Raw genomic sequence first — 22,163 nt, 5'->3', positions numbered from 1 at the left:
TCTAAGCTAATTTTTAGCTGACAATCCTATTGGACTTTTTCCATATTCTTCTTGGACAGTTGAGAAGTTTGGAAGGGTTTAGCTCAAAACTACAAGACATTTTCCTGAGGAAGGCAGTGAGAGGAAAAATCTCTCCTGGGGCTCAAGAAGAAAGAAAGAAGGAAAGAAGGAAAGGAAGAAAAAAAAAAAAGGAAGGAAGGAAGGAAGGAAGGAAGGAAGGAAGGAAGGAAGGAAGGAAGGAAGGAAGGAAGGAAATCACCTATAAGTTTTTTGTAACAGCCATTTTTCCTTAAGCTTTATTTCTGCCCAGATTTGGATTTCTAGCAAGAACACAGAGTCTAATCCACTTAACTGTAAGTTTTAGGGATAATAAGGGGTTCACATGGATTTAAATCAAATCAAATCTTTATTACAGTCAAAGACCAGCATAGACATGAATTCAAAGAAGAAAAGGTTCTGATTGCCACTAGGTTTACAAAGTGCTCACAGGAAAAAAAATCAGAAGACAGTTAAAGATTTTAGCAATGAACTTATTGTCAAATTGACTCAAACAGAACTTGCTACATTTATCAGACTTTTAAAAATTATTAGTTCTCCTTCTGAAGTCATTGCTCTGTGTACTGTCCAGGATCAGCCCAATGTTGTTGTCAGAAGTCAGTCATCAAATGGTGGTCTTTAAAGCATCCTTCCTCAATCTGAGGCTTTTCAAACTTCAACTCCCACCATCACTGGATGTGTGGGTTGAGGATGACAGATATTGGGTATGATGCTTATCAGACTGTGGGATGCTAATTCAAACAATTTATTGAACCACTCAGATCTCACTTCCTCCTTTCCTCCTTTCCACCAAGTGAAACAATCTTTTGTTTTCTCAAAATTTTCCACAAAGCTTATTTTTCCATTGGAGTTGTCAGCTAGATGTATTTATTTATTAAATTTATATGCTACCAGACTCCCAGAGAACCTGGGCAGTTTACAAATTGGTAAAAAACTTTTAAAAACAAGGAAAAACCAAAAAACCGAAAAAAGAATAAAGATGGCAGAAATTACAAAACTGAATGGGAGCAAAGGAAAAGGGGGCTTCAAACACCTCCCCAAAGGCATGGGCAAAGAGGGTCTTCAGGGTCCTTCAGAACACCAATAGGGTGGGGGCCATTTGAATCTCAGGGGGAACTTCATTCCAGAGGGCAGGTGTTACTACAGAGAAGACACACTTTCAGGGTCCCGATTGTTTAATTGAAGGAATCTGGAATGCACCAAACCTGCCAGATTGGATTGGCCAGGCAGATACTATGGGAGACAGGCAGTCTCTCAAGTAACCAGGCCCTATGCCATGCAGGGTTTATAGGTAGCAACCAGCATCTTGAATCGCTCCCAGAAGCAAACTGGCAACCAGTGCAGCTTGTGAAGCAGAGGTGTTACATGGGCATACTGAGGCACGCCCATCACTGCCTATGCTGCTGCATTCTGGACCAGTTGAAGCTTCCAGGTGGTCTTCAAGAGCAGCCCCATGTACAGTCAAGTCACGAGGTGACCAGGGCATGAGTGACTGTCTGAAGGGTTCCCCAGTCTAGATCAGTTCCCCACCTGCAATGAGAGGGAATTGCCATTTGCCTGAAAGGGAGTTTTACATCCAAGTAGCAGGAAAGGGTGCTGCTCTAGAGAGGGAACAGGAAGAGGAGGATGGTGAGGCAAATTTCTGTTGAGAAATCTCCTGGTCTCCAAGTGTCTCTTGTTCATGCTCTTTTTAAAAAAATAATTGAATATGTCACACTTAATTCGGCCTTAGTCACTGTTGCCTTTGGGTGGGGGATGGAAACAATAACTCTGTATGTTTTACTGCTGCTGCCATTTTAAAATCTGGTTGCTGTAAATCCCCACTGCTGATAGTAAAAACTTTTTTTTTTTTTTTAAACAAAATGATGGTGACTGAATATCCTTAAACTTAACTTGGAGCTTTCTTGTGAAAAATCAGAATCTGAATATTTGGAATAATACCTTAATTATAAAGTTAATGTGTTATAGTGGCTAAAGCGTTCGACTAGGCATTGGCACCCAAGCCCATCCTCAGCTGGAGCAACTTACTGGGTGACTCTGGGCCACTTTTTTTCTGTCCCCATCACTTATGCTCACATGACTGTTACACAAGGATTTCTCACGAAGCCAGTTAAAACTCAAAAGGGGGCCAAACAGGGGTGCATTCTGGCCCCTTTGCTTTTCAATTTTTATATTGCTGGTATGGCAAGATGTCAAATTTCAACTTTCCATCCCCCCAAGCTAAGAGATTGCAGCACTGCTCTGCTGCTTTATGCAGATGATGCTGTACAGGTAGTCCTCACTTGACAACCTTAATTGGGACCGGCAACTCTGTTGCTAACTGACGTGGTCATTAAGCGAAATGTCATGTGACTGCTTCATTTAGTGACGGCAGTTCTGGCAACCCCAGTTGTTGTCATTGCGTGAATCCCACACAGTCATTAGGCAAGGACCCGCCCGGATCCAAGCCATTCTTGGAAGAAGGTAAGGGACTGCCTCCACTTCAATTTTCCCCATCTTTGCGCTTCTGGCTGCCCGCCTACCCCTGCCTCCAGCTGTCCCTGCTGCCTAGCCCTGCCTGCCACCACGCCCACTGCATGGCATGCCACTACTGTGCCAGGGCCTTCTTTCGCGTGCTGCCTTCTTTCACGCTGGAGCAGCACGCAAAAGGAGGCCCTGGCTGCACCGGCACAAAAGAAGGCCCCAGGTGGTACAGTAGTGGTATGCAGTGTGGCGGGCACAGCAGCAGCGGGCAGTGCTGGGAGGCGGGGCAGCCGGCAGCAGCGGGTAGGCAGGCCGGCAAAAGGCAATTGTAAATGTGGGTAGGCCCGAATTTTGTTCATGTGACTGTAGGGGTGCTGCAATGGCCAGAACTTCAAAGTCCGGTCGTAAGTCCCTTTGTTCAGCGCCGTTGTAACTTCGATTGCTGAATGGACGTTAAGTGAGGACTACCTGTACTTATTTCCAGAACACCAACAGCTTTAAAAAAACTCTGGCCCAATACTGCAGCAATGATAATCTGTCCATAAATGATCAAAAAGCCAAGATTATGGCATTTGCCAAGAGGCTGAGGCTCTGCTCGTGGAGCATTAATGGTCACGAGACAGAACAGGTGACCTGCTTCAGTTAGTAGTTATGCATGCCACTAGTTCAAGAAAGCTCACTGTGAATACTGTATACCGCTGCCACTGGGCAAAGATCTGCCAACCCCATTCTTGAATTTTTTTCGCTCCAAGGGGAGAATGGGAATATAATGAACATAATGAACTCCTGGAGGAAACCTGGGATGTACAACCAACACAAAAATAAGTAAACAAGAACATTAATAGTCAAGGCAAGTACTCAGTATTCAGAACACATTTTGGTGGCCCACATGTCACAGAATACCTTGCCACCTAGGATCTGATCTCCCCCCCCCCGCCAAAAAAAATCTTTAAAAGCAGCATTGTTCTGCAAACTTTTGGTGCATGTGATCAACCTGTGCTGCTTTGGTGGGTTGTTAAATTTGCTTTGATTCTCTATTTTTTTCCTTGTCATTGTATGTAAGTGATGGAACAGATAATAAGTAAGTAAGATTTGAAGCTAACTCCTGGAGTGGAGGGAGAGAAAAAACGAGGCGAGGAAGGGGGATCTCGATTTTTCCCTCCTCCCGCCTCTCCGTTGTTTGCTCCCCGCTTCCCCGTCCTGCAGAGCACCGAAGTGAAGCTGAGGCGGGCGATCGCCCCCATTTCCCCGACTGCCAGGAACCGGCCCCCCGACCCTTCCTGCGGCACTACCAGGCGGACAAGTCGCTAGTCCGGCTTGCCTCTGCTCCCATCACGTGAGCAGAAGCCGCCGCGGCCGTCGCCAACTTGCCTCCCACCAGACGCAGTATGAGGAAGTCGGCGAGAGGCGCCCTTGCCCCCGTTCCCCAGCGCGCGGCACGGGCGGAGGGAAGCGAGTACGTGAGCGCGGCGCTGCGCGGGGAAGCGCTTTGCTTTCTTCCCCAGTGGCTTGGCGGGAGGGACCGGGCTGGCGCGGGTTGCCTGAGGCGAGCGGGGGCGGCGGGAGGGTCCACGGCTCTTCCCCCACAGTGGGCGCTACTGGGTCGCCCAGGAGCCGTACCGAAGCTCGGGCAGGCGAGACGGGCAGGGATCCGGCTCCTGCCCCTGACTCCCTTCGCGAGGAAGGGCGGGGGAGAGGAACACCCAGATTGACTGGAAACGCTCGGCTGCCCGTGCACCCTGCCTCGTATGACGCTCGGGCGGGCCTCTAGCCGCGTTTGGCCGGTAATGTGCCTAATCCTGTCCGGGCGCTTGCTTGCTTTCTTTCGCTTCGCGGCGGCCGGAAAAGTTGCCGCTTCCGCGCGCGGGGAGCCGAGTCTTTCGCGTCGCCGCCCGGGATGGAGGGTGGAAAGCAAAGGCCGGCCAGACTTTCGACGCCGCTCCAGCTTTTCGTCTCCTTTCCTGGGTCCCCCCCCGTTGCTGCTGGGCTGTAAGCAGGGAAAGCTTGTCCTGCGGCCCTGGCAGGAAAAAGGGGTGCTGGGTATTCGGCATGCAAGCCGGAAAGAGGCCGCGGCTACTGCTTGGCCGGAATGCCTTCTGCCAGCTGTGCGAGGCAGATGTTGAGTGGCCCCTTCGGCTGCGGCCTCCGCCTGCTTCTCTTGTCACCTCGGCAACTTCGAAAGAATTGGCTTTTCGCGCGCGCACGCGCTGCGGAATTAAACTGAGCTGCTTCCTCGCAGCCCGGCTTGATCGCGCGCCCACGGGGCCCGCCTCCGGATCTGCTTTTTTGTGCAGGTTGGAGGCGTTTGTCAGACGCTGCTGCTGCCGCCGCCGCCGCCGCCGCCAGCCAGCGAGCCAGGTTGCTGCGTGAGGAGGCGGCGAGGAGCCCCGCGGTGTCGGGAGGACAGCGAGCGGTAGCAGAAGCGACCCGGGCCCCCCAATGGAGGAAGAGGAAGAGATAGTGGCTGCCGTTAGCGAGGAGTGGCAAGGTGTTGCGGAAAAGAGAAAGGCCTGGGCTAAATGCAGGGACTCCTGGCAAGCGTCGGAGGCCGAGTGCCTGTCTCCAGAACCAGCGGAACTGGCCCCCGAGCAGGAGCTCCGCAGCAGCAAGTTGCCCTTGACTGCGGAAGGAGGTCAGTCTCTTCGGCGACCCTTCTCGCTTGCTCCGCTCCCAAGCCCGTTTCCACGGATAGCGACGTGCTCTTGGAAAAGCAAAGAGCCTTGTGACACCTGAAAGGCTAACAGATTTATAGCGAGCGCTTCCCGCACTCTCGTGCACGCGTTGAGGATTGCGTTTCTGGCGTTCGATGACGTCCGCCGAAGTTTATAGCTCAGGAAATCAGCTAGCCTTTCACATGCCAGAAGACTTTGCCTGCTTCTGTCGGGACAAATCCGGGGCAGGGTGGGAGAGTTTCCAGGCACTTCAGTCGAAACCACACTTGAAGGGCTGGTCTACCCTTTTTCTTACGGGAAAGTAAGCAGAGGGTTGCTTCCCACAAACTTGCCATGGTTAGGCTGGCTTATAAAATATATTTGCTAAGAAGAACGCTCTTCTGCTTGCTGCACAGTATTGATCAAGTGTGCTCACTGCATTGAATTGAATTGGTTTCACTCCCTGAAGATATTTATATATTATTATACGTCGTACATTTTCAATGCTTAATTACACATTTCTGCCATTTTCTTGTTCCTGAAAAATTATGAATTATTGCAGCTTGTCTCTTCCCTTGCTCCCAAATGATGTGCATTGATTTGCATGCAAGTCATTTAGTTAGTTAAGATTCTGTGCGGCCTTTTTAAAAAATTGCCTTGTTTGTCAACTAATTCTTTTCCTTTGATTTGTTTTGCTCTGCTGCCCTCCCTCTGTCCTGCAGGCACTATTCCAAATGAAAAGATTGCAATTTGGCTTAAAGATTGTAGGTAAGCATTTCTTGTGAAGAGTTGTGCAATTATTAAATATGCTTTTTTCAGCTTTAAGCAAAGATTGTTGGTCTTGATTCCTGGAAAGTCCATGGGTGGAACATAACACTTCATTGTGACTAGAATGTTGCAGAAGCAGCTTTGTGTTTTGTGATTCTGTGTGTGTGCGAAAGAGAGAGGAGGAGAAAACAAAAAAAAACTGCTCGGGCAGTGCCATTGGGACTATATTGTTCAGTAAATAGCAGCTGTTTTCCAGGGTTTAAAGGTTTTGTGTTCATAAGGTTTCTAGCTCATTGTAAATAGAAGTGTTTTCTGGAAATATAATATTAATAGGAACAAAAGAAATATTGTTGATCACTTCTCTGCTTTTTCAGAACTGCAATCCTAAATACTTCTATCAGGAAGGAAGCTCCATTGCAACCAGTTGGGTTTCCTTCTATGTTAGTGAGCAAGTTTTAAGTTAAGAGAACTTGTGTTTCTTCACTTCTAAGTAAACATATCTTAGATGACATAATCTGTTTTATGTGTCAGAGGTGTTTAAGAAGTTCAGTTCATATTCATAACTAATGAAGTTTATTAGAATAATGATTGCAGTATCATGATGCTGGAGCAAACTTTTATCTAAGGAGCAATTTAATGCAGTGATTGGTGCTGGATTTAAAATAGAAAGCTCCACATTCATCTCTCTGCAAAACTGGTTAATCTTGGTTCTTACCCTAGCTTACAGGGTTACCAAAAAGATAAAAGGGGAAGGGCAGATATGCTGTCCTAGGGTCACTAATGAAAATGTCATAAAAACTGTTATTCTGCTGTGTGCTGTTTAAACTACGTGCAGTATTTTAGAAGGCCATGCCTTTTTTTAAAGTAAACTTTTCATTTTTCTAATTAAAGGGTTAACTGTAAAAACAAACCTGAGCAAATCAGGAAAAGATAGTAGAAATGAATCATTTATTTTAGGTGAAATCATAGTATATTTGCAGGTTGGGGTTATTTTTATAGAGTCTAAACAAGTTTAATACTGATAGTCTTTCTCCTTTCTCATTCTGCAATAACTTTTAAGCACAGATGCAGAAAACATTTCTGATTACACTGCAGAATGTATTTGTGGTTGAGAAACTAACATAGAAAAAGAATACTTTTTTCCCGATAAGTTACCTATGTTTTTTGGTGGCCGCACTTAATATTTCTTCGGAGAGTGGATGTGAAGGCTGCCATAAAGCAGCCATGCAAAATGGACAGAGCCAAGAGTAGAGCTAAATAACTTGTTTCTCTCTGGGTTTGGGAGGGTGGGTTAGGAGGGTCTTTTAAAAAAAAAAACTTTAACTTATTTTTGTACTTTCATGATAGTTTCCTTTCATGCTCCGTCTCAAAATGGTATGCCATTGATTTTTAGCAGTTATAATCAGAGAGGACTCTTGTTCACCCCTGTTTGTTTTAAGTAGTAAATTCATTGAAGCTATTTTTATTATCAGCCAAGATCCAAAGAAGAATACAGCTAATGCTGAATTCCAGCTCAGACAGCAATTTTCCATTTCAGCATTGAAACTGAAGGAACTTTAAAGTGTTGATGATAGTAGCTCCTGGTGATTTCTTGCTCAGGGAAAATTATTCTAACATTCTAAATATTTTGGATGAGTCTTAAGTAGTTCTTTGGGTACTGGTTGTTGTTGTTGTTATTATTATTATTATTATTATTATTATTACCATTATTTTTAATATTCCAATCTTATGCCACCTCTGCTGGAAGGGGAGAAGTTTACCCGGTGGGCATAACAGCAGTGCAGGGAACTGCCAGCAGAGATAGCATCAAATTGCAGTTTAAGGCAGCCCTTAATTCTAGAAAATTAATCCCATGTTTTTCAGTTGAAATGTGAGTATGGCATCTGAGGGAATATGTAGCAGCAGGATAGAGAGTGTCCTTCACAGTTTTTTTTGCAGATTGAAAACAAAACAACTTCTGTGTTTCCAACAATCCTTGGTGTTTTATTTAATACAGATTGTTGCAGATTTCTACCCAATAAAAGCACCCACCTCTGTTGTTGCCATATTTGGAATCTCTGTTGAATATAGGATAGATATTACTGCTTCCCATCCCAGAATGGCTTGGGTGGGAATAAAATCAGTCTTACCTTTGGGTTAAAAAGGATATTTTCTACTATAGCCCCTGGAAAAAGAGGTCTGTGTTTTGTTTTGTTTTGTTTTGTTTTGTTTTTCTTTTTGGAGGAAACTATTTCTATAACATTAACTGAGACAAGGGTGCTGTGTTATCAGGTTCAAGAAAAACAAAATGAAACTGCTTAAAGACTTCGCAGAGAAATAATCTAGAAACCTTGAAAAACTTGAAAATCAACTTCTTTTATTTTTTTATTTTTCAAATTCAGAACTGGATAATCTTGTTTTTGCAGAATTCCTGTACAGTATATGGTAACTGATATGATCAATCTCTCAGTTTTGTGTTTATCCAGAGCTTTTATAAATGTGTTGTAATCTTTATATACATTTTGCCCGTTTTGATGTCTTGCTATTTGTATTTATACAATATAAATCTTTTATAGAAGTCATTCATGAAAAATAGAAATTCATATACAATCTACAAAGGCATCTAAGTATGATGTTTGAAATTTAGCACTTCCTCATTCAAATCCCAGTATGAAAAATTCCAGTTTGTTTGGAAGTGAGGCTTCTGCTTTAATTTCAGCAGTGCCGTGAGCAAACACTTGGCATGAAAAATGTCCTGCCAAATTAGCAGTATTAGCTGTTAGCTAAGCTGGGTTCTTAGCAGACCCAGTGAATGATCTGTGAGGAGATGATGTGGCTTTGATGAAGCATCCAACAGTTTGGATCAAATTGAGTTTTGTGAATATAAGGCCCCTAGGAACCCCATTTAAGATCAGGCATTAACTGTCATGCATATGTCTTTAAAAGCTTTCTTAATAAATAGGAACTAAAACTACTTTTCTGATTCTAGCATGGTGTAAGCCACCCTGGAAAAACCTGGTTTTGAAAGGTTTCCCTCAAATTTGTAAAATAATCAGGTAATCAATCAGGAGTTGGTAAGCGTTGCTCCGATAAAGAACTTATCTTTTTGTTTTAGGATGCTATTTAATTGTCTGGTCTCAAACAAGGCTGCATGATTCAGACAGAAGAATCCAGAATTTAAAAAGACTTCTTAGCATTTGCGAGGGAGTGACAGCTTAGAATTTAAATCTGGTATATCTCACCAATTGTAAACTGTAGTATCATCCAGAATGTGAATGAGAAAGAGGAGGAAAATTGCATTTTAGTTTCTGATGATTTGCTGGCTCCTTTGAAAGATCATTCACTTTTTCACTGAGTGAAAAACTTGGTAGATGAGTAGGCTTGTCTTCTCTATATGGTCCTGTTATATAAATGACAAGTTCTTTCTAGAGAGAACTTGTTCTTGCTCTCCGGGCATTTTGCTTGTCTGCAGATTTTTTGTACAGAATCTCCTTTGATTTTTAAGGACTTCCTGGAGCATCTTTAAATGAACAAGGTGAATAGGAAGAGGCACAGTTTCAAAGGCCAGTTCTCAAAGTAGCACTTTTTGTGTGCTAAATCAAGTACTTGGTAGATAACTCCTGAATCTGTCAATCTAATTCAATGTGGCATAGCTTTCCTCTGCCAGTCTTCCCTAGCTTGGTGTCCTCCAGATATCTTGTGTGACAGGATGGACATTAGTTCTGCTTCGTAAGGACGATGGGGACTGTAGTGTCACACAGATGGAAGGGAATCAAGTGGAGTGTGGGGAAAGCTCTTCCATGCTAGTTTATCAAAGACAGAAATTGCCTGTGTGATAGACAGTGGTAGTGCTTTTAGTCCAACAGATGCCTGCAAAATGCACATTAGCACATGAAGAAGATAAGAAAGCAAGAGTCTGCCACATGTTTGTTTGTTTTATGGCACAGCTAATTTTCATACTTTGTGCTAAATACAATAATTTGGTTCAGCCATGTATCCTGTTTTGAAGCTGTATATAGGTTCTTGGTACTTGAAAAGCACAACATAGGCATAGTCTCAGTACACTTGTTCCACCCTGAGTGGTAAAGGAGGCCTTGGTGAGACTGTTTGAGTTTTTGTTCTTGAAATTATTTTAAAGTTCTCAGTACAGGAGTTATTCTAAAGCTTAAGTCCTTTGATATTTTATCTTTCTGAGATTGTATGATACAACTTCAATTTGTTATTATGCCTGTTCAGTCAGAAATTGAGTTCACTGAGACTTAGTCCCAAATCAAAATATATACGTTTGCTATCTTGAATGTATAGACTGAGAAGATGTAGTGATGGAAGTGATCTTAAAATTATCAGCATCCAGTTAGATTTGTTATTTGTATTAAAGTTACTGGATGCACTTTGAAATAAGGTGATTTTGAAGTGTCTTCTAGATGTGTTTCTAAAATAAGGCCATATTCACCAGGAATTTATTATCTGAACCTGGGATTTCATGTAATACTGTTGAAATCTTGCATGAAATCTGCAATCCTACATTTCAATAATATTTAAAAACTAAAAGTTTTTAATTTACATTTGGGTGGCTGCAGGTCGTTTTTGGTAGGAACTTGCTCTCTTAGCCTTTTTCCTGAGCTCTTTAGCTTTCTTTCTTTAATAATAACCTTCAAGGTTTTTTTTTTTAAATCAAAGAAGGATGTCCAGTGAATATCTCCTGTTCATAGAATGAACATCACCAATCGGAAAAAAGAATGGGGAGGGGGAATGATCACTTTTCTCTCATAGTCTCCTCTCCTTACCGCCACACACACACTTTTCTTTCCAAATACACATTAGATTTGGAGGGAGGAGTTGAGGGTTGCAAGAAGGAAAGATGGGGAAAATGCCCTCGCTTAAATGGAAGTTCCAAACACGCAGGGGATTCCAATATCATAAGGGAGCATCATGCTTTGGGAAATTACTCTATAAAAATCTTGGTTAATAAAAGATTAATTGGAATAATGCAAGGCACATTTGAATGTTGGTGTTGAAGGAGCTTTTTGTAGTTCCAGAAGATGGAAGGTTTGTTTTCATTGGCTGGTTAACAATCAGGGAAGTTCAATTTTTTGTCCCTGCCAGCCAAATACACTGTACTCATGAGTTCTTGAGAGGGTGGGCTCTATAATAAATGTTTCTGCACATGGCATGTTTATTAAAATGGAATTGCAACAAAAATCCTCTCAATTTCTCTATATATTTTGGTCTAGTTTTACTACTAATACATTCCATAGTGGTATACATGTTAGCTTCTTTACAGCAAGGAAATCCAAAAAGTTTTGCAGTACTCTAAAAACCTAATGGATTTACAGTACCATCCTGTATATTTTTGCTATACTGAAAATCTCAGTCAACCAGTGGGATTTACCCCCTGTTATATATATTTTAGTACCATGGTTCTAAATAGGCTGTGAGTCTGCATCTGTTGATGAGACTCCAGCTGAAGTGTGTGCTACAGTCCATGTTTCGTGATGCTTCAGATGGACAACAGCCATCACTATTCATCAGCAAGCAATCAGCTACTCTGTTTTTCCTTCCTTAAGTTATTTTTGGGTGGAAAGAAAAAAAAAGGTGGAAGCCTTCGTCAGAGAACATAGGACAGTTACAAATGCAAGACTAGATGCTCTGTAAAATCCTGTGTTTGAGAGGGAAAAAAGCCTTGATTGGAACCACCTTTTGTCTTAAAGTAAGTGCAGCATACATACAAATACATACATATCTTACATTTCATTATTGTAATTGCATGCCTTTTTGCCATTGAATTACCTTGAAACTTGCGTGCAGCAGTCTTGTTGGCCTATTCCCATCAAATTCAATGAAGCATGTATAGGATTCCGTCGTGATGATGCATATTATTCCACCCTAATGATAATTAACATTACAAAATATCTTGCTACAAATATGTTTGAATTATGGCTAATCCGTTACAGGATACACATGCAGTCTGTGTGTGTGTGTGTAATGTGTGTGTGTGCGCACGCATGCGTGCAAGGGAGAGAGAAAGGCATACAGTTTTATATTAGGACGTCTTGGGTGTGTGTAGATGACAAAAAATGTTGGTGTGGTCTGAGGCTGAAGCCACTGAAGACAGCAGCCAAACATTTGGCTGGTTAGTCATATTTTTTAAAATGCACTGTGGTTGTGTTCCACCCTTTCTCTAAGGAGCTTCAAGTGGTGTATATGAGAGGGCTGTCTCATCTTATTATATGTTATAAAATGTCCAATGTGGTCTATCATATGTATATTTGTTATTCCCCCCCAGTTCTCTGGTTTGTTTGCTCTAGTAGTTATCCAAACCCCCTAAACTCTGTTTGATTTTTATCATTTCCTCGGAGTAGTAAATAGTATTGTCTCTCTATATGTCAGATTTCCTTTTTCTAACAGATTGCTAAATTATAACCTTCCTTTCCTCTGAGAGCTAAAGGTGGTACACAGGTAATACATACTTAGTACTACCTCCTCCAATTTTGTTCTCACAGTAACGACTCAGTGATTTGCTCACACTCCCCCAGTGAACTCCATGATCAGATGAGGGTTTAAACCTGAGTCTTCTCTGTCCCAGTCCAACACTGTAACCTCTACATGGTGCTTTGTTCTGTTGTTTCTGCAGTCCATCTTTCCCTCTGCTGTTTGGTTCCTATATGGTCCTCAGGTAGTTTCCTCCATTTATTCACTAGCATAGCATGACTTGTACCTACTTGCCCAGCCTGTGCTCTCCAGAGGCTGCAGCTCCTATAGCCTTCAGCCACAATGGCAGTGCTCGACAGGGATAATGGGAATTGTACTCCAACACATCTGGAAAGTGCCAGGGTGAGGCACGTTAGATATAATGAATGGCAGAAGCTCTCTGAGGTTACACAAAGGGGGCTTTCCCAGTCTGTCAGGAGATAACAGAGGCTAAATTATCGGGGACAGTTTGCATACTATGGCTTTTTAGTCACTTTGGTGTAGTAATTAAGGAGTGGCCTAGAAACCAGGAGACTCTGAGTTCTAGGCCTCCCTTAGGCATGAAAGCCAGCTGGGTGACTTTGGGCCAGTCACTTTCTTATCCCAACCCATCTCGCAGAGTTGCTGTGGGGAAAATAGGAATAGGAGGCAGAAGTATTAGGTATGTTCGCTGCCTAGGTAGGTAGGTAGATAGATAGATAGATGAAAAATTAATAATAATCTGGACTCGTGGTATTGAGAAGAAATATTTGAAAAGGAGATGCTCAAGGAGCGGAGCACCTCTGATACTCCAGATATTTCAAAGACAGTGGTGAGAGATGGTGGGAATTGTAGTCCAACAAAAGAGTCCCCACCCCAGGGTAAGTGGACTAATGGTTTGACTCAGTAAAAGTCAATATGTTATGTCCTATGACTTTTTGTACTAGGATGACTGGTGGCAATTACGACAATACATTTGTCAGGTAGGGTGAGGAGGACTAAACCTGCTGAAATTAACCATTAATCGTAAGACAGTTTGGCTTTTGCATCTGTTTATGATAGCCAGTTGAATGGCTTTGCCTTTGGAAAGAGAACTACGTGTTTTTCTTTTGGGGACAGGACTCCTTCCTGTCTTAACTATGCCACAACCCATCTTCCAGATTTCCCAATATTTCTTCCTTTGTAAAACTGCCTTCAATTTTTTTGCCTTATTTTCAGGGTGCTTTCAAAAGTCTTTCATGTTATTTTCGGTGGGGTTTTCGAGTTTGCTTTATTGCTATTTTTTTCCTGTTACTCCTCAATATTATGTCTTTCATTCTAAAACCGTCTCTCCCATGTTCTGCAGCCTTCCTGGTTGCTCCATTACCTGATCAGAAAAAGGCCCACATCTTCCTTGGAGATATACAGTGGGGCAAAAAAGTATTTAGTCAGCCACCAATTGTGCAAGTTCTCCCACTTAAAAAGATGAGAGAGGCCTGTAATTTTCATCATAGGTATACCTCAACTATGAGAGACGAAATGGGAGGGGGGGAATCCAGAAAATCACATTGTCTGATTTTTAAAGAATTTATTTGCAAATCATGGTGGAAAATAAGTATTTGGTCACCTACAAACAAGCAAGATGTCTGGCTCTCACAGACCTGTAACTACTTCTTTAAGAGGCTCCTCTGTCCTCCACTCGTTACCTGTAGTAATGGCATCTGTTTGACCTTGTTATCAGTATAAAAGACACCTGTCCACAACCTCAAACAGTCACACTCCAAACTCCACTATGGCCAAGACCAAAGAGCTGTCGAAGGACACCAGAAACAAAATTGTAGACCTGCACCAGGCTGGGAAGATTGAATCTGCAATAGGCAAGCAGCTTGGTGTGAAGAAATCAACTGTGGGAGCAATAATTAGAAAATGGAAGACATACAAGAACACTGATAATCTCCCTTGATCTGGGGCTCCATGCAAGATCTCACCCTATGGGGTCAAAATGATCACAAGAACAGTGAGCAAAAATCCAAGAACCACACGGGGGGACCTAGTGAATGACCTGCAGAGAGCTGGGACCAAAGTAACAAAGGCTACCATCAGTAACACACTACGCCGCCAGGGACTCAAATCCTGCAGTGCCAGGCATGTACCCCTGCTTAAGCCAGTACATGTCCGGGCCCGTCTGAAGTTTGCTAGAGAGCATTTGGATGATCCAGAGGAGGATTGGGAGAATGTCATATGGTCAGATGAAACCAAAGTAGAACGTTTTGGTCTAAACTCAACTCGTCGTGTTTGGAGGAGAGAGAATGCTGAGTTGCATCCAAAGAACACCATACCTACTGTGAAGCATGGGGGTGAAAACATCATGCTTTGGGGCTGTTTTTCTGCAAAGGGACCAGGACGACTGATCTGTGTAAAGGAAAGAATGAATGGGGCCATGTATCGTGAGATTCTGAGTGAACACCTCCTTCCATCAGCAAGGGCATTGAAGATGAAACGTGGCTGGGTCTTTCAGCATGACAATGATCCCAAACACACCGCCCGGGCAACGAAGGAGTGGCTTCGTAAGAAGCATTTCAAGGTCCTGGAGTGGCCTAGCCAGTCTCCAGATCTCAACCCCATGGAAAACCTTTGGAGGGAGTTGAAAGTCCGTGTTGCCCAGCGACAGCCCCAAAACATCACTGCTTTAGAGGAGATCTGCATGGAGGAATGGGCCAAAATACCAGCAACAGTGTGTGAAAACCTTGTGAAGACTTACAGAAAACGTTTGACCTCTGTCATTGCCAACAAAGGATATATAACAAAGTATTGAGATGAACTTTTGATATTGACCAAATACTTATTTTCCACCATGATTTGCAAATAAATTCTTTAAAAATCAGACAATGTGATTTTCTGGATTTTTTTCCCCATTTTGTCTCCCATAGTTGAGGTATACCTGTGATGAAAATTACAGGCCTCTCTCATCTTTTTAAGTGGGAGAACTTGCACAATTGGTGGCTGACTAAATACTTTTTTGCCCCACTGTAGTTGAAGTATGGGAAACCAAGGAAGTTGTAGATGTCTAGAGAAATAATTGTAGAATGAAAGATACTCCTCAGCCAGTTTTATAGCTAAGGTAAACTCAACAACCTTTTATTTTAATTCTAAGAATTCATTGATATTTCCTTCTCCATGGGAGAAAAGAATTTGTCATCAAATTGAAGGAGATGGTTAAAAAATGCAAATAAAAAATGGGCATAACAGTATTCTTCAATAAGGCCTGCATGACTTTTCACCTGTGCCCAATTTAGGCATTCAGCTGAATAAATGGAAGGCTTAGACAGGTAAAGAACAGGGCACACAGTTGGAAGTCTGGAAGAAGGTGGTTCTCATGTTTGTTTGAATGCCAGTGCAGCTCTCCATAAGATCTGGAGCTCTGCTGAATTATATGAGAAGCTCAACCTTCAATTGAGTGTGGAAATTTGGGAGAATAGGGTCAGGGCTGTGTAAATGCCCCATCTTCTGTCTACTTTGAGGCTCCATGCATTTGGCTGAATCCCTGATCAATGCTTATAAAGCCCATTCTAATAGTCATACGTGTTGGCCTGCTAGATTGGATAAAGTTGTTTTGCCAGACTGCAAGAAAAGGCAGTGAGTTTGCATGCTTTTTAAGCAGGCCACAATATTCACTGCACAATACCCACAATTTCTGTGGGCTTCTTTCTTGACCAGCCTGCATGGCAGACTGATATTCAGCCTGTTTTGTTTTGCTCAGAATATATACACCAAGAGAGCATCAAATACTGCAATTGTTAGAAGGAAGATAGAAAGTTGGTGCTCTTGTCCTAATCAGCTTGCAGTTTTCAACTGTTTATTTTAAACCTCTTCAAGAATGACTTCGAAAAGCCCTTAGTCTAAATATTTTCCTCTAGCGCCCATTATTAAGATTGACAAGAAAATTGTTCATGGGTAGAGTTGTATTTATCTAATCTTCTAAGGATCAACTACACCGCCATGGAATCTCCATTACCACCTATTAAGGGACAGGGGTGTTGTAGGGATCATCAAATGTTAATTTTTAGGGGAGATGTGGGACTTCTCTGCAGAACCAAAACAATCCCAAATAGATCAGAATAATTATACCATACAGTTAAGAGCTACAGAATTCTCAAAGGTTCTAAACAGACGTTCTTCTCCCTTATCATAGAATACCAGCCAACAGCACTAGACCTTTAAAAGAACCCAATTTATGCCAGCGGTTTAGGCACATGTCACTCTGCACAGGACTGAATTGTTTCAGCTAGATTTAATTGCATTTGTCTTGTAACTGCAGGGTGCAAGAGCAGTCCACTGAAATATAGCATGCTTCAGTCCTATAAATTGGCATGTTGAACTGACTTCTTAGTTTTTCTGGTAATAATAGAGGAGAAGTTTGCCACTGCTGTGTTCTGGGATTTTTTTTAAACTTCCCAGTCTAGCTGATACCCTGGTATTTTATAGTGGTCTCCCATCCAGGTGTTAACCATGTCCAGCTCTGCTTAGCTTTTTCAAAATGAACCAGGGTCAGCTGGATAATGTCACCTGCCGTGACAAATCATGTTTAAGCCTCCTTTCTGTATGTATGCTTATTTGGAAGTGAGTCTCTGTAGGACTCCCTTCTGAGTAAATATACCAAGAGTTGGACTTCAAGCTATCTAGTCCCTTAAAATTAACTTGTATCCATGCCAAAAAATGATGGATAATCTTTTTGGTTTGATATGCTTCTTCATACGTGCTGATATAAGAAAATGTGCAGAGCTCCTGTAAGCAAGTATTTTCTTGATAAAAGAAATGTTATCCTTACAGGGTTATAACATAAAGACGTCTTCAGCATATACAGTTGTATTCTCATAGATCCGTTTTTCAAAACGTATGTTTGGGTTTATATCTAACATGGTTACGCTGCCGGTATCCAAAATGCTCCTGCACTTTGAAAAGTATTGTTGCTGCTATTATTATTGCTCTGCTCTGCTCTGCTCTGCTCTGCTCTGCTCTGCTCTGCTCTGCTCTGCTCTGCTCTGCTCTGCTCTACTGCTAAGTGATAAAACCTTTCTGGGCAGTAGAACAGGAAGAATATAATGTAAAAAAATATATAAGTGCTATAATCCATTGAAGACCATCCAGAAGTTACAGCTGCTACAAAATGCAGGGGTATGAGCAGTACTGGGCATTTCATGATACTTCCTTGTTGTCAGTTGGCTTCCAGGTGCAATTCCAGGTGCTGGCTGCCACCTACAAAGCCCTTCATGGCTTAGGGCCTAGTTATCTGAGGGACTGCCTATTTTCAATTGCATCTGCCTACTCTATACATTCGGTCAGAGGGGTGCACTCCAGGTCCCTTCAAGTTAATGCTGCCATCTTGTGGGACTGAGAAAGTGTGCCTTCTCTGTCGTGGCCCCTGTCCTCTGGATCAGCATTCCCCTGGAGATATGTATGGTGCCCCCTCTCCTGGGGTTCCAGAAAGCCCTTAAGACCTGGCTCTGTTTACGGGCCTGGGGTTAATGTGGTAGTTATCTATTGGCTGGGCCCCGCTCATTTTGTACTGTTTGTGTTATTTGTCGTTTTAGTTGTTTGAGGCCGGGCTGCCTGTTTATGTAGGTTTTTACTGTTTTTTGTGGACGTTGTAAGCTGCCCAAAGTCTTCTGGAGTGGGCCACTATATCAAATTGAATACATTACATTAAAACAAATAATCCCATTATAATATGGGCACAGACAGTAAAAATACATAGCTGTGCATCATAACCATTCCTTCTATGCCAGCACTAAAATGCTCTCCTTTTTAGCATTTAGGGACCTTGTGAAAGCCAGCAGATGCGAACTGGGTAGCCAGTGATAGTGCTGAACTATAACTCCCATCATCCTTTTCTGTTCAGTGAACTGACTGGAGCTGCTAGGATTTATGATTCAGCAACACTGGGAGGTTGCCACAGGTTCTCCACTCATCCTGTGAGTACTGAGGAAGGGTTTTGGTAAGAGTGAGCTCTTTCTATTCCCAATCCATCATCAATTTAGGAGGAGAAACTGCTATTTTGTCTGTGTAGATCTATGATTATTTTGGCCCTGTATTGATGCTTTTCATCTGAATTTATAATGCATTTCCTTGCAGTGATATCAAGGCTGGGCAGAATTTCCTCTCTTGTCCTTGTGTTCTAAATTTGTGTAGCTGTTATAGAAAACAAGCAGTTTCACTGGAACTGAATGAGCTATTTCCTGATGATAACTTGAGGTGGGGGTAGGGGAAAGCTGTTTTTATAAATAACTTTTTTACTGGAATATTGTGTGAAAAGTGATTGGTGAAGCCTTTGGACCCAGCAGGACATATTTCTGAATAAATAAGTTAAAAAAAAACATTCAAATGCTTGCTTAAATTAATGTAGCAAATTCTATATGTTTCTTATAAACTTTGATGAACTTCAAAAGTGCTTGGTTGCCAATTTGCTTTTTTTTTTTTTTTTACTAACCATATCCTTAGATTTTTTTTTCACGCTGAAATATAAACAAGGAAGTTCTCCACCTTAAATGTAGGCTGATTTTTATTGTCTAAACTTGAGAACTTTTTAGGGGTGGGAAACCCATCATTGCCATGGCAGAGGAGAAAACAAAAAAAAAAAGAGAGAAAACATATTTTAATTGGAAAGTACATAGGAAACATGTAAATCTTTCCAGAAATGGACAGTTCGTAAAATGTCTGCTACAGAACAAATCTGATGTCTTAATTATACCCTGGGAGCAAAGTTACACTTTGGGGAACGTGGCATGTTGATGCCTTTTAAAGCCCTGGTGGGAAGGGTAGGGAGGAACTAATCTATTTGTTAGTTCTCATTTAAAGCCACTGTGACATAAACAAGCATAAGTTGGCATGCTGCTTTCTAGAGTTTCTTAAAGGATGAGAAATGTTTAAGGGATAGCTCAGTGGTAGAACACATGCTTTGATATAGATGGTCTCAGGTTCAGTCCCTGTCATCTCTAAAAAGAGGTGGACCTGGGTTTAAAACCCTGGTGATTGCTGCCAGGCTGAGTATGATATTGCATTAGATATTGCACACACCCCATATAAATAATTGTATTAAAAATTTTTTAAAGGAAGATAAAAATTAATACAAACTAATATAAACTAAGAAGAAGAAAGAAATCAAAGAGAAAGCTAAAAGTGCAAGAAAGGAAAAAAAGAAAAAGAAAAAGAAAAAAGAAAGAAAAAAATACAAAGAAGTGGCTTCCAATCTTCTTTACAGCAGTTAAAAGTACAATTATAAATTTACCTCTTACTCTATAGTTACAACATGACTCTCTTCTTTCTATAACTTATCCTATCTAATCATCAAAACCATAAATCATAAGTTCATTTTTTTCTGTTTTAAGCAAAAAGTCCATAAAGGGTTTCCAGTCAGCAATACAGGTAGTCCTCGAATTATGACCATTCATTCAGCGACCGTACAAAGTTAAGATGTTGCTGAATGAAGGGACTTAGGGTATTCAAAGTTCCAGCTGTTGCAGTGCCCCAGAGGTCATGTGAACAAAATTCGGATGCCTGACAACCAGCTAGCATGACCAGTTGCAATGTCCTGCAGTCATATGATCACCATTTATGACCTTCTCTGCCTGCTTCCCTCAAGCAAAGTCAATGAGAAGCCAGCAAGAAAGGTTGCAAGTTGCTGGGATGAGTCCCCCCCCCGCAACCAGGCCTTTCACATGCACCGTACCTTCCTTTCCCCTTTGCAGGCACACATCTTGCACCCTCTTTCCCCAGCCTCTCTGCAATCTCATGCATGTACCCCCGTGCCCTCTTTCCTTGACCTCCCTGCGCTTTGATACATGCACATGTACCCTGCACCCTCTTTCCATGGCTTCCCTGTAATTGCTTGCATGTTCCCCACTCCTTTCCTTGGCCTTCCTGTGATCACATACATCCCATGCCCTCATTCCCCAGCCTTTCTGAACTCGCGCCTCACTAAGCGCCTCCTCCCCAACTCGTGCATGGCCTGTGCCAGACCTTCCAGGGCCTTCCCCACCCCCCTGCGGCACCCCCACGCTCTTTACCTGGGACTTCCGCCGCTTCCTGCTTAACAACCAGCATGTCTTGGGTTATGACAACAACCAGGACTGCCTGGATTGCTCTCACTAAGCGATGTGGTCACGAGACGTCACACTTTATGACCAAATCATTTAGTGACAGCAGTCCCAGTCCCAATTGCAGTTGTAACTCGAGGACTGCCTATAAATGTAGATATTGTCTTTTCTCTGATTAAAGAAGTCAGTTTAGCCATCTTAGTAAGTTATTTCATCTTTACCAACCATTCCTCCATTGTGGGTAGTGCCAAATCTTTCCATCCTTATTCATACAATAATCTTGCTGCAGTTATTATATGTATTAGATAAACCTCTAGAAAAATTTTAAAAGAAGCTTTGGTAAATTGAATGAGAATGAATGTTTTCTCTCTCTTTCCTTCTGTTTTGATCATACCTCCCAGACTATTGATATGCCACAAATCATAAATACTGGTGCGTGTTGGTTTGTGAATTAGAGTTTTCATACTTTTTTAGGCCACAGAACCTGTTAGTTAAAAAAAAAAAATTCTCAGAATCCCTGATTAAGAAGAAAAGCTGTTGTGATAGAAAATCGGCTGCATTTGAGAGTTGTTTTTTTTCTTTTGCCCTTACTGTCTCACACGTCCTTACTTACATGAAGTCCTTACAAAATTTTAGGGTTCCATGGAACTCAGTTTAAAAAACCCAGGATTAATACACTTGTGGGTTGTCTTGGAACTGCTGTCATTGATGTTGGAGACATGTGGAGTTAAGAAGTACTGTCTTGGCTTGGACAGGTATTTGGCTGCAAACTGGCCAAACTGGACTTTTCTTGCATCATAGCTTTGGTTGGTTTGATTTTCTTCAGAGGCTAATTAAAACAAAGCAGCTGTTGTGTAACTGTTCTAATGTACTGCAGATTGGACAGGGGTTTCTTGTTTATTTGTTTGTCTTCAGTTGAGAGTGCCTTTGCTTCAGTCCAAAGTGGAACTTTGCTGCCATCCATATATGGATATTTAGAGATTGCTTCCCTGCCCCCCCAAAGATTGTCTGATAACATAGATACCCCAGAACAGTGTTTCTCAACCTTGGCAGCTTGAAGATGTGTGGACTTCGACTCCCAGAATTGCTGGCTGGGGAATTCTGGGAGTCAAAGTCCACACATCTTCAAGCTGCCAAGGTTGAGAAACACTGCCTTAGAAGATAAATTTGATTACTCTAAAAGAAAAAAAAAATGATCAGATGCCCCATGGCAGCAAGACAGTTATTGGGTACAGTATCCTATTAGCACTTCTTTATAAAACCACTGTGTCATGTAGCAGTTGTTTTCAGCGGTGAGTGTAACAATTATTGTGCTAGGGCACTATCATCATAAAACAAAAAGTTGGTGCTGCAGCTATGTGAAGATATTTTAGTTTCCCGGTTCAGTCTGTGTTTCAGTTTTACAATAATCATCTTTCTCCCATTCTATGGTGCCTGCTTCACTAAGTGCAAAGGAAGAGTCTCCCCTCCTCCCTCATTTGTAGAACAAGTTGTTTCAAACAAGTGCAAAATAACCAAGGCCTTTCCCCCTCAGAAGCCGCCTTCATTTCCAGCAGTATAATTCATTCCAAAGGGGCTCAGCTGACTCAAGGCCTTGCTGCTGTAAAATAACTCATTTCTAAATATTCCACTTGTTCAGCTGGGCCCCCTGAGGGCTTCCTATGCACATAAATTGCCTGTGTTCAAACACACATTCTCTCTCACTGCTTTCATTGTAGTGGGA

General features: G+C 42.2%; 1 protein-coding gene across 8 annotated transcripts in view; it reads left to right on the top strand.

Moving 5' to 3' along the window:
- The first annotated feature begins 3,858 nt into the window (after positions 1–3,858).
- ITPRID2 (ITPR interacting domain containing 2) overlaps positions 3,859–22,163 on the top strand; it is a 72,855-nt gene continuing 54,550 nt past the window's right edge. For 3 of the 8 annotated variants that reach the window (XR_015795202.1, XR_015795203.1, XM_088135738.1), the window contains exons 1-2: positions 4,024–5,152; positions 5,894–5,939. Coding sequence is in view for 4 of the 8 variants with exons in the window: in XM_088135738.1 (XP_087991864.1) it covers positions 4,960–5,152; positions 5,894–5,939 (239 nt within the window). In the remaining 4 variants the exon portion in view is untranslated. Of the gene's footprint in view, positions 3,977–4,023; positions 5,153–5,893; positions 5,940–22,163 lie in introns of those variants that run through there. The other 5 variants (XR_015795205.1, XR_015795204.1, XM_025163091.2 and 2 more) reach the window with 4 other exon arrangements.

Source organism: Python bivittatus, unplaced genomic scaffold (assembly GCF_059951505.1).
Source record: "Python bivittatus isolate LINGU-HERP-01145 unplaced genomic scaffold, Pbiv_v1 ctg000200_np1212, whole genome shotgun sequence".
Taxonomy (NCBI): domain Eukaryota; kingdom Metazoa; phylum Chordata; class Lepidosauria; order Squamata; family Pythonidae; genus Python; species Python bivittatus.
This window is presented reverse-complemented; position numbering and strand designations above follow the sequence as displayed.